This window comes from Leucoraja erinacea, chromosome 7 (genome assembly GCF_028641065.1).
Source record: "Leucoraja erinacea ecotype New England chromosome 7, Leri_hhj_1, whole genome shotgun sequence".
Lineage (NCBI taxonomy): Eukaryota > Metazoa > Chordata > Chondrichthyes > Rajiformes > Rajidae > Leucoraja > Leucoraja erinaceus.
Genome location: NC_073383.1, coordinates 77,192,958 through 77,208,632, shown reverse-complemented (window position 1 = coordinate 77,208,632; position 15,675 = coordinate 77,192,958). Strand labels below are relative to the sequence as shown.

At 49.5% G+C, this 15,675-nt stretch overlaps 1 protein-coding gene across 2 annotated transcripts in view; it reads left to right on the top strand.

The window, feature by feature from the left end:
* adcy5 (adenylate cyclase 5) overlaps positions 1-15,675 on the top strand; it is a 255,344-nt gene that overhangs the window by 179,751 nt on the left and 59,918 nt on the right. For both annotated transcript variants that reach the window (XM_055638793.1, XM_055638792.1), the window contains exons 6-8: positions 1,454-1,612; positions 2,730-2,871; positions 5,808-5,933. In XM_055638793.1, coding sequence (XP_055494768.1) covers positions 1,454-1,612; positions 2,730-2,871; positions 5,808-5,933 — 427 coding nt within the window. The remainder of the gene's footprint in view (positions 1-1,453; positions 1,613-2,729; positions 2,872-5,807; positions 5,934-15,675) is intronic.

Below are 15,675 nucleotides of genomic sequence, written 5' to 3'. Positions count from 1 at the left end.
CACTATTCCTCACAGAGAGTTGTGAGTCTGTGGAATTCTCTGCCTCAGAGGGCGGTGGTGGTGGGTTCTCTGGATGCTTTCAAGAGAGAGCTTGATAGGGCTCTTAAAAATAGCGGGGTCAGGGGATATGGGGAGAAGGCAGGAGCGGGGTACTGATTGGGGATGATCAGCCATGATCACATTGAATGGCGGTGCTGGCTCGAAGGCCCAAATGGCCTACTCCTGTGCCTATTGTCTATTGATAGATCAGCCATGATTGAATGGAGGTGTAGACTTGATGGGCCGAATGGCCTAATTCTGCTCCCATCATTTATGAGCTTGACCCATCTATCCCGAGAGTTTGGTTTTTACTTCAACGAGTTAGTCAAGTTGGATTTTGGCTTTTAATAAAGGCTGCAGGAAATGCGTTCAGATGTGGGGCTGCAGAGTGTAAGCGTTCTGGATAAGTTAGTATGACTCTCTGTTCCATCCTTTAATTCCTCAAAGTAATCCTGGTGTTTACAGCTGCGTAGACAGTTGCTCTGCAGTAACAGGAACGCTCTCTGAAGCCCGTTCACAGTTACAGCGTCAGAACTTAGGGGGAGGGGGAGGTGGGGGGGTGGAATGAATGAGCAGAATTAAGCACTTCCCTGGTGTAGGTTGAAGTGTGAAGTGACTCTTCACCAGCACCTCCCCCACCTTCACAACACAGGGGAGGCACGGTGGTGCAGCGGTAGAGTTGCTGCCTCACAGCGCCAGAGACCCAGGTTCCATCCTGACTACGGGTGCTGCCTGTTCGGAGTTTGTCCATTCTCCCTGTGACCACGTGGGATTTCTCCGGGCGCTCCAGTTTCCTCCCACATTACAAGGACTCTCTGAAGTCTAAGTCACCTGCTTGTGTGGGAAGTCTGAGCATTGTATGCGATGGCCCTTCGGGCAAGAGGTACAGAAGTGTAAAAACGCACGCTTCCAGATTCAGGGCCGGTTTCTTCCCAGCTGTTATCAGGCAACTGAATCATCCTACCACAACCAGAGAACGGTCCTGACCTCCCATCTACCTCATTGGTGACCCTCGGACTATCCTTGATCGGACTTTAATGGCTTTACTTAGCACTAAACCTCAAGAGTCAAGTCAAGTGTGTTTTATTGTCACATGTCCCATGTAGAACAATGACATTCTTATTCCCTTATCATGTATCTGTACACTGTAAATGGCTCGATTGTAATCACATATTGTCTTTCCACTGACTGGTTAGCACGCAGCAAAAGCTTTTCACTTTACCTCGGTACACGTGACAATAAAGTCAATTCAGTCTCAGTTTCAGTTTAGTTTATTGTCACATGTCCCGAGGTACAGGCTAAAAGTTTTTTTAACGTGCTAACCAGTCAGCAGAAAGACAATACATGATTGCCACCAATCCGCCTACAGACTGAAGTAAACTGACGAAGATGCGTTGTGCTCCTTGTCCTGCAGGCTGGTGCGGGAGGTGACGGGAGTGAATGTCAACATGCGGGTGGGCATTCACAGCGGACGGGTGCACTGCGGCGTGCTGGGCCTCCGCAAGTGGCAGTTTGACGTCTGGTCGAACGACGTCACCCTGGCCAATCACATGGAAGCTGGAGGCAAGGCAGGGTAAGGGTTAAACGTGAACCGAAGCGCGGTGCGGTGGAACCATCATCCACGGCCACACGGCCACACGGCCCTCCATCCACGAGCTCCGAACCAGCTCCGTCCAAGACCGCAAGAAATTGCAGAGAGTCGTGGACGCAGCCCAGACCGTCACGCACAAACCAGCCCCACGTCCATGACTCCGTTTATACCTCACGCTGCCTCGGCAAGGCCAGCGGCATAATCAAGGACCAGTCTCACCCCGGGTCACTCCCTCTTCCCCCCTCTCCCATCGGGCAAAAGATATAGAAGTGTGAAAACGCACACCTCCAGATTCAGGGACAGTTTCTTCCCTGCTGTTATCAGGCAACTGAATCATCCCACCACAACTAGAGAGCAGTCCCAAACTACTTTCTACCTCATTGGTGACCCTCTTTGATCAGAGCTTCACCTTGCACTGAACGTTTTTCCCTTATGTATCAGTACACTGTGAATGGCTCGATTGTAATCATATATTGATTTTCGATGGTAGACAAAAATGTCGGGAGGACCCAGTTCCCCCACGCCGGGTCCTCCATTGTTCTTCCCCTCCCCCCTCACAGTGGTCCTCCACGCTCTCATCGACCGTCGACCGCGGGCGCGAGGCCTCGCCCCTGTACACGCCCCTCTCACGCCTCCGTGGTGCCGACCCGGGCTCCAGCCGCTGGCTCCGTCAGGAAGTACCTGCCAGACCTCAACCTGCTCCTCCTCTCTCCCAGTTTACCCTCCCTACCCCCCCCCCCCCCCCCTCCCACCAACACAATCAACCTGAAGAAGGTCCCCGACCCGAACAGTCACTGGGTACTTCTAACGTAAATATGGACAGATTCTTGATAAGTACGGGTGTCAGGGGTTAGAAGGCAGGAGAATGGGGTTAGGAGGATAGATCAGACTGGATTGGCCGAACGGCATAATTCTGCTCCCATGACTTGTGTAGATGATATGCCGCCCATCTGTGTTCTCCGGAGATGCTGCCTGAGCCGCTGAGTTACTCCAGCGCTTTGTGACTGCTCTGGAGTTTCCTGGCAGGTTTCCATGCACCCAGCACACGATGTTGTCGGTCTGTGCGCCAGTCTGAATGCCATCTCTCTGCCTCCCGCAGTCGGATCCACATCACCAAGGCCACGCTCAACTACCTGAATGGGGATTACGAGGTGGAGGCAGGTTTCGGAGGTGACAGGAACGCTTACCTGAAGGACCACAACATCGAGACCTACCTTATCATGGGCTGCAGTCAGAAACGGGTAAGGAATCTATCCATCCATCCATCCATCCATCCATCCATCCATCCATCCATCTTGGACAAAAAGCTGGAGAAACTCAGCGGGTGAGGTAGCATCTATGGAGCGAAGGAATAGTTGACATTTCAAACCCTTCTTCAGACTCAGGGCGATTATCTATCAATCTATTTATCTGTCTGTCTGTCTGTCTGTCTGCCTGTCTGTCTGTCTGTCTGTCTGTCTGTCTGTCTGTCTGTCTGTCTGTCTGTCTGTCTGTCGGTCTATCTGTCTATCGGGAGAAGGCAGGAGAATGGGGTTAGGAGGGAGAGATAGATCAGGCATGATTGAATGGCAGAGTAGACTTGACGGGCCGAATGGCCTAATTCTTCTCCTATCACGTATGATCTTGTGATACTTTAATATCACATGTGACATGTCACAGTGAGATTCTTTGGTTTAAATACCGAGGAGTAGATCGAGTAGATGCACAGAGTCTCTTGCCCAGAGTAGGGGAATGGAGGACCAGAGGACACAGAGACGGAGAGTGATACAGCATAGAAACAGGCCCTTTGGCCCAACTTTTGCCCAACATGCCCCATTTACACTAGTCCCATCTGCCCACGTTTGGCCCATATCCCTCCAAACCTGTCCTATCCGTGTACCTGTATGTTTCTCAAACGTATAGGAATCTGAGGGGTAACTTTTTCCGCATAAACGGTGGTGGGTGTATGGAACAAGCTGCCAGAGGAGGTTGTTGAGGCTGGGACTATCGCAATGTTTAAGAAGCAGTTAAACGGGTACATGGATAGGACAGGTTTGGTGGGATGTGGGCCAAACGCAGGCAGGTGAGACTAGTGCAGCTGGGACATGTTGGCCGGTGTCGGTAAGTTGGGCCAGAGGGCCTGTTTGCATGCTGCATCACTTTATAACAAAAGCAATTCATCTTGTCTCGCCCATTGTTCAAATAACACGTTCACATCCAGCTGAAAATGTGACAGATGGATGTGAATCAACTCTGGATCTAACACAGATAACGTGCGGAGCTAAGCCACGTCCCTTTCACTCTCTGGAGACTTTATTTTTAGTTTTTTTTATTTTCACTTGTAAAGTTCATGTTGAATGACTCACTGAGGCACCTGATTCCAGCTGTTAAGAAAGTTTCACAGCGCCAATCCGTGAGGCTCGACACTTAACTGGTGGAATATGCTTCCCAGCTGTTACCATGGAGCGCCTTGCACAGGCATCAGCTGATTCACACGTTCATGTTTAGATTACTTTAGTTTAGTTTAGAGATGCAGCGTGGAAACAGGCCCTTCGGCTCCGCGCCGACCAGCGATCCCCGCACGCTAACACTGTCCTACACGCACTCGGGACAATTTTTTACATTTACACCAAGCCAATTAACCTACAAACTTGCACGTCTTTGGAGTGTGGGAGGAAACCGAAGATCTCGGAGAAAACCCATGCAGGTCACAGGGAGAACGTACAAACTCCGTACAGAGAGCACCCGTAGTTGGGATCGAACCCGGATCTCCGGTGCTGCATTCGCTCTAAGGCAGCAACTCTACTGTGATCGCACTGAGGCGGTCTATAGGAACAGAATTAGGCCATTCGGCCCATGAAGTCTATTCCACCATTCAATTATGGCTGATCTATCTCTCACTCTCATCCCTTGGAGTCACGGTCATAGAGTGATACATTGTGGAAACAGGCCCTTTGGCCCAACTTGCCTGCACTGGCCAACATGTCCCAGCTACACTAGTCCCACCTGCCAACATTTGATCCATATCCCTCCAAACCTGTCCGATCCATGTACCCATCTAACTGTTTGTTAAATGTTGGGATAGTCCCAGCCTCAACTACCTCCTTTGGCAGCTCGTTCCGTACACCCACCCCCCCCCATTGCGTGAAAAGGTTACTTACCCCTCAGATTCCGATTAAATCTTTCCCCCTTCACCTTGAACCTATGTCCTCTAGACTTTGACTCACCTACTCTGGGCAAGAGACTGTGCATCTACCTGATCTATTCCTCTCATCATTCCTCTATACACGTCAATAAGATCACCCCTCATCCTCCTGCGCTCCAAGGAATTGAGTCCTTCTCCTGCCATCTCCCCATAACCCCCGACACCCGTACGATTCAATAATCTACAATTTCTGCCTTAAATATATATCCTTTAAAATTGTTTAGTTCTCCTCCGAAATGTTTGTTCCATTGAAAGACACAAAGTTAGGGTGGCACGGTGGCGCAGCGTTAGGGTTGCTGCCGTTTCGGGTTCGAACCTGACTACGGGTGCTTTCGGTACGGAGTTTGTACGTTCTCCCCGTGACCGCGTGGGATTTCGAGATTACCGTTTTCCTCCCACGCTCCAACCACGTGCAGGTTTTATCGGTTAATTGTCGTGGTGTCAGTGCAAAATTGGCCCTTGTGCGTGCAGGATGGGCCGAAGATGTCCTGGTTGGGTTGCTCCTGGGCCTGGCCAAGCTGGCAATCCGCCAGTCACGGCGCCAGGCGGAAGAGGGCTCTGCCCGAGCCGGCTGCCTGCCCCTTTTCCGGGGTTACGTCCGTGCCTGGGTGGTACTAGAGAGGGATTACGCCCTGTCCACGGGCTCCCTGGGGGATTTCCGGGACCGCTGTGCACTGCGGGGGGTGGAATGTATCCTGGACATGGGTTGCAATCTAGTTGTTTAGTGATTTACTTAGTATATTTGTTTGCCTTGTATTATGCTGGTGGGTTCTGTTTGATTTATTGTATTGTAAATACTATTTTAATATTTGAATAAATATTTTTTGATTTGAAAAAAAGCTGTGCAGGATGGTGTTAATGCGCGGGGATCGCTGGTCGGTGCGGGCACGGTGGGCCGAAGGGCCTGCTTCCGCGCTGTGTCCGAACTAAACTAAACATTATTTTCATTCCTCACGGAGGCTAACACTGCCCTTGTTTCATGTTCGTCTGCAGAAGGAAGAGAAAGCGATGATCGCCAAACTGAACCGAACGCGTTCCAACTCGATCTCCAACCTCGGCTCACCCTGGAACGTTGAGCGGCATTTCTACAACCACATCTCCAAAGAGATGAAGACCATGGTAAGGAGACACGGCCAACTGAAAGTTCCATTCAAGGGCAGCGTGGGGTTGTGGTGGGGGGGGGGGGGGGGGGGGGGGGGGGGGGAAGAGAGTTAAAAGGAACCCGAGGGACAACGGATGCTGCTGGGTGTATGTGTAGGAAGGAGCTAGATATGGCTCTTAAAAATAGCGGAGTCAGGGGATATGGGGAGAAGGCAGGAACGGGGAACTGATTGGGGATGATCAGCCGAGATCACATTGAATGGCGGTGCTGGCTCGAAGGGCCGAAAATGGCCTACTCCTGCACCTATTGTCTATTGTCTATTATCACTAATTACTAATTTAGTTGGTATGTATTATTATAGAAACATAGAAACATAGAAATTAGGTGCAGGAGTAGGCCATTCTGCCCTTTGAGCCTGCACCGCCATTCAATATGATCATGGCTTATCATCCAACTCAGTATCCCGTACCTGCCTTCTCTCCATACCCCCTGATCCCCTTAGCCACAAGGGCCACATCTAACTCCCTCTTCAATATAGCCAATGAACTGGCCTCAACTACCCTCTGTGGCAGAGAGTTCCAGAGATTCACCACTCTCTGTGTGAAAAAAGTTCTTCTCATCTCGGTTTTAAAGGATTTCCCCCTTATCCTTAAGCTGTGACCCCTTGTCCTGGACTTCCCTAACATCGGGAACAATCTTCCTACATCTAGCCTGTCCAACCCCTTAAGAATTTTGTAAGTTTCTATAAGATCCCCTCTCAATCTCCTAAATTCTAGAGAGTATAAACCAAGTCTATCCAGTCTTTCTTCATAAGACAGTCCTGAAATCCCAGGAATCAGTCTGGTGAACCGTCTCTGCACTCCCTCTATGGCAATAATGTCCTTCCTCAGATTTGGAGACCAAAACTGTACGCAATACTCCAGGTGTGGTCTCACCAAGACCCTGTACAACTGCAGTAGAACCTCCCTGCTCCTATACGCAAATCCTTCATTATCGCCTCCATTTATTACTATGGCCCCTTTGCAGAACAAGGTTGCCGACTCCTGAACCAGAGAGTGGCCCAAATCTCCCAGCTACCTCATTGGAGACCTTCGATCTATCTTGAATCGAGCTTTATCAGACTTTATCCTATATCTGTGCACTGTGGACAGCTTGATTGTATAGTGTTTTCTTTGGCTGGATAGAATGCAAACAACAGCTTTCATCTCAGTACAGGTCACAATAATACCGTGAACTAAACTAAACAAAACTACAAGGGTAGGAAAGGTTTGGAGAGATATGGACCAAACACAGGCAGGTGGGAACAGCGTAGATGTGACATCTTGGACAGCAAGGGATAGTTGGGCCTGTTGCCGCAGTTTATCATGCTAATCGTGGTCGAGGGAGAAATATTTCCCAGGTTACGGTAGTTGGTTCCTTACCCCTTCTTGGGGATCATCCATGGTTCCTTTCCAATTCGGAGCCTCAGTTTAAAATGATCTACAGTTTGCAGCACTCTTTAGACTTTAGAGATACACAGGAAAAATGTTCCCAATGTTGGGCGAGTCCAGAACCAGGGGCCACAGTCTTAGAATAAAGGGGAGGTCATTTACGACTGAGGTGAGAAAAAACTTTTTCACCCAGAGAGTTTGTGGAATTCCCTGCCACAGAGGGCAGTGGAGGCCAAATCACTGGATGGATTTAAGAGAGAGTTAGATAGAGCTCTAGGGGCTAGTGGAGTCAAGGGATATGGGGAGAAGGCAGGCACGGGTTGTTGATAGGGGACGATCAGCCATGATCACAATGAATGGCGGTGCTGGCTCGAAGGGCCGAATGGCCTCCTCCTGCACCTATTTTCTTTCTATGTAACACGGAAACAGGTCCTTTGTCCCTCAGAGTCCGCACCGACCAGCAATCAACGCATACACTCGCGATATCATACTCACTAGGCTCGGGGGGGATATGGACCAAACGCAGGGAGATGGGACCAGTGTAGCAGGGACATGTTGGCCGGTGTGGGCAAGTTGGGCCGAAGGGCCTCTGTGCCCGTGACTAAACTAAAAAAAACTAAAACTAAACATAAAATCGAAGGAAGACACAAAATACTGGAGCAACTCAGCGGGTGAGGCAACATCTCAGGAGGGAAGGATTGGGTTTCGGGTCTCCTGCGATGCTGCCCCACTCGCTGAGTTACTCCAGCATTTTGTGTCGACATATTTTTTACATAATGTCCATGAAAGCTGTAGCAGTGGGAAAAAGCACCAGACGGAAATTGTAACGGGAGTTATTCTAAGCCAAGAGCGTCTCGCATCTAACCCCTAGAAGGTAATAAAACAGCCCGGGACATTTCACTGGAACATAACTCAACTGTCACATGATGGTTTTAAGTAGAAGCTTAATGGTGGGAAGATTTAGGGAGGAAAGTTTCCGTGTTGAGAGACGCCAGCAAATTGAAGGCACTGTAGTGGTGGTGGAGGAATTATACTGGGGATGCTCCAGGGAACAGAATGGGAACAATAACCAAGGGCAGCCTCACGAGCGTTCTTTCAACAGTCAAGGGGGTCCACTGACAGAGCTTTCTGCCAGAGATGACTGCTTTAAAAGCACGCAATGCTATTTTTACATAGTCACGTCTCTGAGAAAGGACCAGGGAAGGGATCTCACAAAACGCACGTCCTTGGGTACAACCGCAGAGCGCTGGCTGGAGTCTCTCAGCGGGTCAGGTAGCACCTCTGGAGGATCTGGAGGACAAGGAGTTCATAAGTGATAGGAGCAGAATCAGGCCATTCAACCCATCAAGATCTACTCCGCCATTCAATCATGGCTGATCTATATTTCCCTCTCAACCGCATTCTCAAGTCAAGTCAAGTCAAGTTTATTCGTCACATACACATACCAGATGTGCAGTGAAATGAAAAGTGGCAATGCTCGCGGACTTTGTGCAAAAAGACAAACAAACAAACAATCAAACAAACTTCAAACAGAATGGAACAGAATCTTATTATTCTTTTACATATTAAATATTGTGGGCGGAAGGAAAAAGGGAAAAAAAAACAGCAATTTAAAAACAAACGGTAGGATGGTTCAGTAGAGTTAGTCCCTGGTGAGATAGGAGTTTACAGTCCTAGTGGCCTCTGGGAAGAAACTCCTTCTCAACCTCTTCGTTCTCACAGCATGGCAACGGAGGCGTTTGCCTGACCGTAGCAGCTGGAACAGTCCGTTGCAGGGGTGGAAGGGGTCTCCCATGATTTTATTGGCTCTGGAGTTGCACCTCCTGATGTATAGTTCCTGCAGGGGGGGCGAGTGAAATTCCCATAGTGCGTTCGGCCGAACGCACTACTCTCTGCAGAGTCTTCTTGTCCTGGGCAGAGCAATTCCCAAACCAGATTGTAATATTTCGGGACAAGATGCTTTCCACAGCCGCTGAGTAGAAGCAGTGGAGGATCCTCGAAGACACTCTGAATTTTCTCAATTGCCTCCTGCTCTCCCCTGCTTTAAGGGCGGCACGGTGGTGCAGCAGTAGAGTTGCTACCTTGGCGCCAGAGTCCCGGGTTCGACCCTGACTACGGGTGCTTCCCAAATGGAGTCTGCACGTTCTCCCCGTGACCTGCGTGTGTTTTCCCCGGGAGCTCCGGCTTCCTCTCACACTCCAAAGGCATAAAGGTTTGTAGGCTGGGTAAAATTGTAAATCAACCCTAGTTTGTGTAAAATAGCATTAGTGTGTGGGGATCGCTGGTATGGTGTTGTTGATGGTGAGTGGGGTGAGGGGAGGGGAAGCTCTCCTAAAGTCTACAATCAATTCCACTGTCTTAAGAGCATTGAGTTCCAGGTTGTTGCGATGGCACCAGGACACCAGCTGTGACACTTCCTGGCGGTAGTTAAGTCTGATTAAAGATAGTACCTCCAATGAGGTAGATGGTAGGTCAGGACCGCTCTCTGGTTGGTGATAGGATGGTTCAGTGGCCTGATAACAGCCAGGAAGAAACAGTCCCTGAATCTGGAGGTGTGTGCGTTTTCACACTTCTGTACCTCTTGCCTGATGGGAGAGGGGAGAAGAGGGAGTGACCCGGGGTGAGACTGGTCCTTGATTATGCCGAGGCAGTGTGAGGTGTAGATCTAGATGGAGTCAATGGAAGGGAGGTTGATTTGTGTGATGGTCTGGGCTTCCCAAAATGGACTGGTACTGATGGTCACTCGGGCTTAGAAAGGTCAAGGGAGCAAGATTTATTTTCATGCAACGGTCAGAGCCTCTGAATGTACATGACCTCCTCCCATGTCCGCTTTGACTGTATTGCCAGCTCTAAAAAATGTATTCAGTACGCAAAGGGTTAATCTGACACAGTTAATGTAATTGCGGTCTCATAACGTTTATGTAATACTACCCCCTTTCCAGCCAGACAGTGTAGTGTCCTTAGACTTTGCTTTAGAGATACAGGGCGGAAAAAAGACCCTTCGGCCCATCGAGTCAGCGCCAACTGGCCATCACCCTGCACACTGGTTCTATCCCACACACTAGGGACAATTTGCAGAAGCCAATTAACCTACAAACCTGTACATCTTTGGAATGTGGGAGGAAACCGGAGCACCCGGAGAAAACCCACGCGGGTTTCTGGGAGAACACACAAACTCCATACAGACAGCACCCGTAGTCAGGGTCACATTAGTTATAGGTTACATAAAATTGGAGAATTCAATGTTCATACCATGGAAACATAGAAAATAGGTGCAGGAGTAGGCCATTCGGCCCTTCGAGCCAGCAACGCCATTCAATATGATCATGGTTAATCATCTAAAATCAGTAACCCATTCTTGCTTTTTCCACATATCCCTTAATTCCTTTAGCCCTAAGAGCTAAATCTAACTCTCTCTTGAAAACCGCTGGGCTGTAAGCTGCCCAAGCGGAATATGAGGTGTTGTTCTCCAATTTTTACGTGTGGCCTCACTCTGCCAATGGAGGAGGCCCGGGTGGGTTCAGAAAGCTCAGTGTGGGACTGGGAAGGGGAATTAAACCGTTTGGCAACCGGGAGATCGCGTAGGCCATGACGGGCTGGGCCTAAGTGTTCAGCGAAACGATCGGCAAGCCTACTCTTGTTCACGCCGATATATAGGAGCCCACACCTGGGAAAGTCATAAGGAACAGGAGTAGAATTAAGCCCCCGTCCCACTTAGGAAACCTGAACGGAAACCTCTGGAGACTTTGTGCCCCACACAAGGTTTCCGAGCGGTTCCCGGAGGTTGCAGGTGGTTGCCGTAGGTTGCAGGTAGTGGAAGCAGGTAGGGAGACTGACAAAAACCTCCAGGAACCGCACGTTCAGGTTTCCTAAGTGGGACAGGGGCATTAGGCCATTCGGCCCATCAAGTCTACTCCGCCATACAATCACGGCTGATCTATCTCTCCCTCCTAACCCCATACTCCCCTAATGGGAGTTAAATTTTTTGGCAACCGGGAGATCCAGTAGGCCTTGGAGGGCCTGATTGATGGGACTTTGTCCTGAAACTTTCTCCCTCCACAGATGCTGCCCGGCCTGTTTCTGACCTTTTCTGTTCTGAATTGCTGTTGACAGCGGTCGTGCATTCCTTGGCAACCTGGTTTAATGAGCTGTGATCCTGTGATCCAATGTGCCGGGTTTTTTTTTAAAAGACTCGATTAACTTGGACGTTGCCATGGAAACCCACCTCGGCAAGTAATCACGATGTGCGAGTTGATATGTTAGCGGCGACTGTTTTATTGCAACTCAATAATGGATTTCCACAGGCAGTGCAGCAGTGTTATTCACAGGCGTGAGGGAACTGGGGCAGAGACAGGGCTGGGAGCGTGAAACGTTTTATTCCTGCTTGGTTGAACAGACAGAACACGCCCTGTACAACGAAGAAAGACAGAAAGTGCTGGAGTAACTCAGCGGGACAGGCAGCGTCTGTGGAGAGATGGAACATAGAAACATAGAGACATGGAAAATAGGTGAAGAAATAGGCCATTCGGCCCTTCGAGCCTGCACCGCCATTCAATATGATCATGGCTGATCATCCAACTCGGTATCCTGTACATGCCTTCTCTCCATACCCCCTGATCCCTTTAGCCACCAGGGCCACATCTAACTCCCTCCTAAATATAGCCAATGAACTGGCCTCAACTACCTTCTGTGGCAGAGAATTCCACAGATTCACCACCCTCTGTGTAAAAAATGATTTTCTCATCTCGGTCCTAAAAGACTTCCCTCTTATCCTTAAACTGTGACCCCTAGTTCTGGACTTCCCCAACATCGGGAATAATCTTCCTGCATCTAGACTGTCCAACCCCTTAAGAATTTAGTAAGTTTCTATAAGATCCCCCCTCAAACTTCTAAATTCTAGCGTGTACAAGCCGAGTCTATCCAGTCTTTCTTCATATGAAATTCCTGCCATCCCAGGAATCAGTCTGTGGCAAGAATGTCTTTCCTCAGATTAGGAGACCAAAACTGTACGCAATACTCCAGGTGTGGTCTCACCAATACCCTGTACAACTGCAGTAGAACCTCCCTGCTCTTATACTCTTATACTTTTGCTATGAATGCTAACATACCATTTGCTTTCTTCACCGCCTGCTGCACCTGCATTCCTACTTTCAATGACTGGTGTACCATGACACCCAGGTCTCGTTGCATCTCTCCTTTTCCTAATCAGCCACCATTCAGATAATAGTCTACTTTCCTGTTTTTGCCACCAAAGTGGATAACCTCACATTTATCCACGAGTCTCAACCCGAAACTCTGACAAATAGCGGAGTCAGCGCATATGGGGAGAAGGCAGGAACGGGGTACTGATTGGGGTTGATCAACCATGATCACATTGAATGGCGGTGCTGGCTCGAAGGGCCAAATGGCCTGCTCCTGCACCTATTGTCTATTGTCTATTGAAACGTCACCCATTCCTTCTGTCCAGAGATGCTGCCTGACCCGCTGAGTTACACCAGCATTTTGAGTCGTTCTTCAGTTTAAACCGGCATCTGCAGTTCCTCCTAGACAGATTCTTGATTAGTGCGGGTGTCAGGGATTGTGGGGATATGGCGGGAGAATGGGGTTGAGTGCGAAAGATAGATCAGTCATGGTTGAATGGCGGAGCAGACTTGACGGGCCGAATGGCCTAATTCTTGACAGTCACCGGCAGTCACCTGAAAAATCGCCTAAGTGGAACAGGCCCATTACCCCTCCATATCTCTAGGCTTCCTCTCCCCTGAGATGCTGCCTGCCCCACACTAGTTCAATGTTAATTCCGCTCTCACACCCACTCCCTACACAGCGAGTTAATCCCTGCACTCTCACCCCTTTGGGACGTATCTGAAAATCAATTCAGTGAGAGCCTGGAATTTAGCAGTGCCCACTGTCAAAGTCTGTTGAAGTGGACTGAAGTGTTAACAGTTTGTTAACTCGAAATAGCACCTCTTAAAGAGGAACCTAGATAACCAAGGGAGGAAGAATGAACTCAGTCACACAGCACAGAAGCAGGCCACTCGGCCCATCTCGTCCATGCCGACTGAGATGCCCCATCTACGCTAGTCCCATTGGCCAACGTTTGACCCATAACCCTCCACCTTTCCTATCCGAGTGCCTTTTAAATGCCGTCCCAGTATCTGCCACAACTACCTCCTCTGGCAGCTCGTTCCACACACCCACCATCCACAGAGTGAAAAGGTTTTTCCCGCCCCTATCAAGTTCCTATTGAATCTTGAAGAAACAAAGAACAAGCAGAGGCTGGTCTGAAGAAGGGTCTCAACCCGAAACGTCACCTATCCAAGTTCACCAGAGAAGCTGCCTGACCTGCTGAGTTACTCCAGTACTTGGTGCACTGTTAAATCTTGCCCCTCTCACCTGAAACCTATTTCCTCCGGTTCTTGATTCCCCTAGCCTGGGTAAAAAGGTGGCACAGTGGTAGAGTTGCTGCCTTATGCCCCTGTCCCACTTAGGAAACCTGAACAGAAACCTCTGGAGACTTTGCGCCCCACTCAAGGTTTCCGTGCGGTTCCCGGAGGTTTTTGTCAGTCTCCCTACCCGCTTCCACTACCTGCAACCTCCGGCAACCACCTGCAACCTCTGGGAACCGCACGGAAACCTTGGGGCAGGGGCATAATACAGCGCCAGAGACCCGGGCTCAGAAAGGTCAGTGTGGGAATGGGACGGGGAGTTAAAACCTTTGGCAACCGGGATATCACGTAGGCCATGACGGGCTGAGACTATGTTCAGCAAAACAATCGCCAAGTCTACGCTTGTTCTCGCCGACATATAGGAGCCCATACCTGGGAAGGTCATAACGAATAGGAGTAGAATTAGGCCATTCGGCCCATCAAGTCTACTCCGCCATTCAATCACGGCTGGTCTATCTCTCCCTCCTAACCCCATACCCCTGCCTTTAACTCCTCCTGACTAGGGATGCTGTTTGTATGAAATTTGTACGTTCTCCCCGTGACTGCGTGGGTTTACCTCGGGTGCTCCAGTTTCCTCCCACGCTCGAAAGACGAACACGTTTGTACAAGTAATAGAATGTAGGTTAATTGGCTTCAGTAAAGATTGTAAGCTAGCCGTAGTGTGTAAGATAGTCCTAGTGTATGGTGTGATCGCTGGTCGGCGAGGCCTCAGTAGGCTGAAGAGCTGTATCTCTAAACTAACCGCTGTATCTCTAAACTAAACCAAATAACCCGAACTAATCTAAAAGGCTTTGTGCATTCAATTGTTTTTCTGCCTCAACCACCTCCTCTGGCAGCCACCAGTCTCATATACCCACCAGCCGTTGAGTGAAAACGTTGCCACTCGATTTCCTATTAAATCTTGAAGAAACAAAGAACTGCAGAGGCTGTTCTGAAGAACGGTCCTGACCCGAAACGTCACCTATCCACATTCTCCAGAGATGCGGCCTCACCAGTTCAGTTACTCCAGCACTTTGAGTTCTCTTAAACCTTGCCCCTCTCACCTTAAACCTGTGTTCCCTGGTTCTTGATTCCCCTAGCCTGGGTAAAAAACTCTGTGCATTCACCCTGAGATAAATGAATCCAGTGAGAAGGAGAGAGAGGGGAGGAGAGATGAGAGAACACAAATACCAACAAATATCAGATGACCTGTTTCATTGCTTTAAAAATGCAGACACTTGTTTAGAGATACTGCGTGGAAACATTTTTATGCCAAGCCAATTAACCTACGTCTTTTGGAGTGTGGGAGGATGCCACTAACGAGATACAGGTGTCAGAGGTTACGGGGAGGAGAGTGTGGTCAGGAGGGAGAGATAGACCAGCCATGATTGAATGACAGAGTAGACTTGATGGGCCGAATGGCCCAATTCTACTCCTGCCACTTTTGGCCTTATGAAACCGAAGATCTCGGAGAAACCGCACGCAGGGCACGAGAGAGAATGTAGATTTTAATTTAGTTCAGAGAGTGGTGAATCTCTGGAACTCTCTGCCACAGAGGGTAGTTGAGGCCAGTTCATTGGCTATATTTAAGACAGCGCTAAGGGGATCAGGGGGTATGGAGACTAAGGCAGGCGGTTCGAAACAGGCCCTTCGGCCCACCCACGTGCCGTGCCGACCAGAAATCACCCCGTACACTAGCACTATCCCCCCCACACTAGGGACTGTTTACTATTTTACCGAAGCCAATTACCCTACAAACCTGTACGTTTTTGGAGTGTGTGAGGAAACCGGAGAACACCCTCACAGTCACGAGGAGGACGTGCAAACTCCGTACAGACAGCACCGGCAGTCAGGATCGAACCCGGGTCTCTAGCGCTGTGAGGCAGCAACTCTACCGCTGCGCC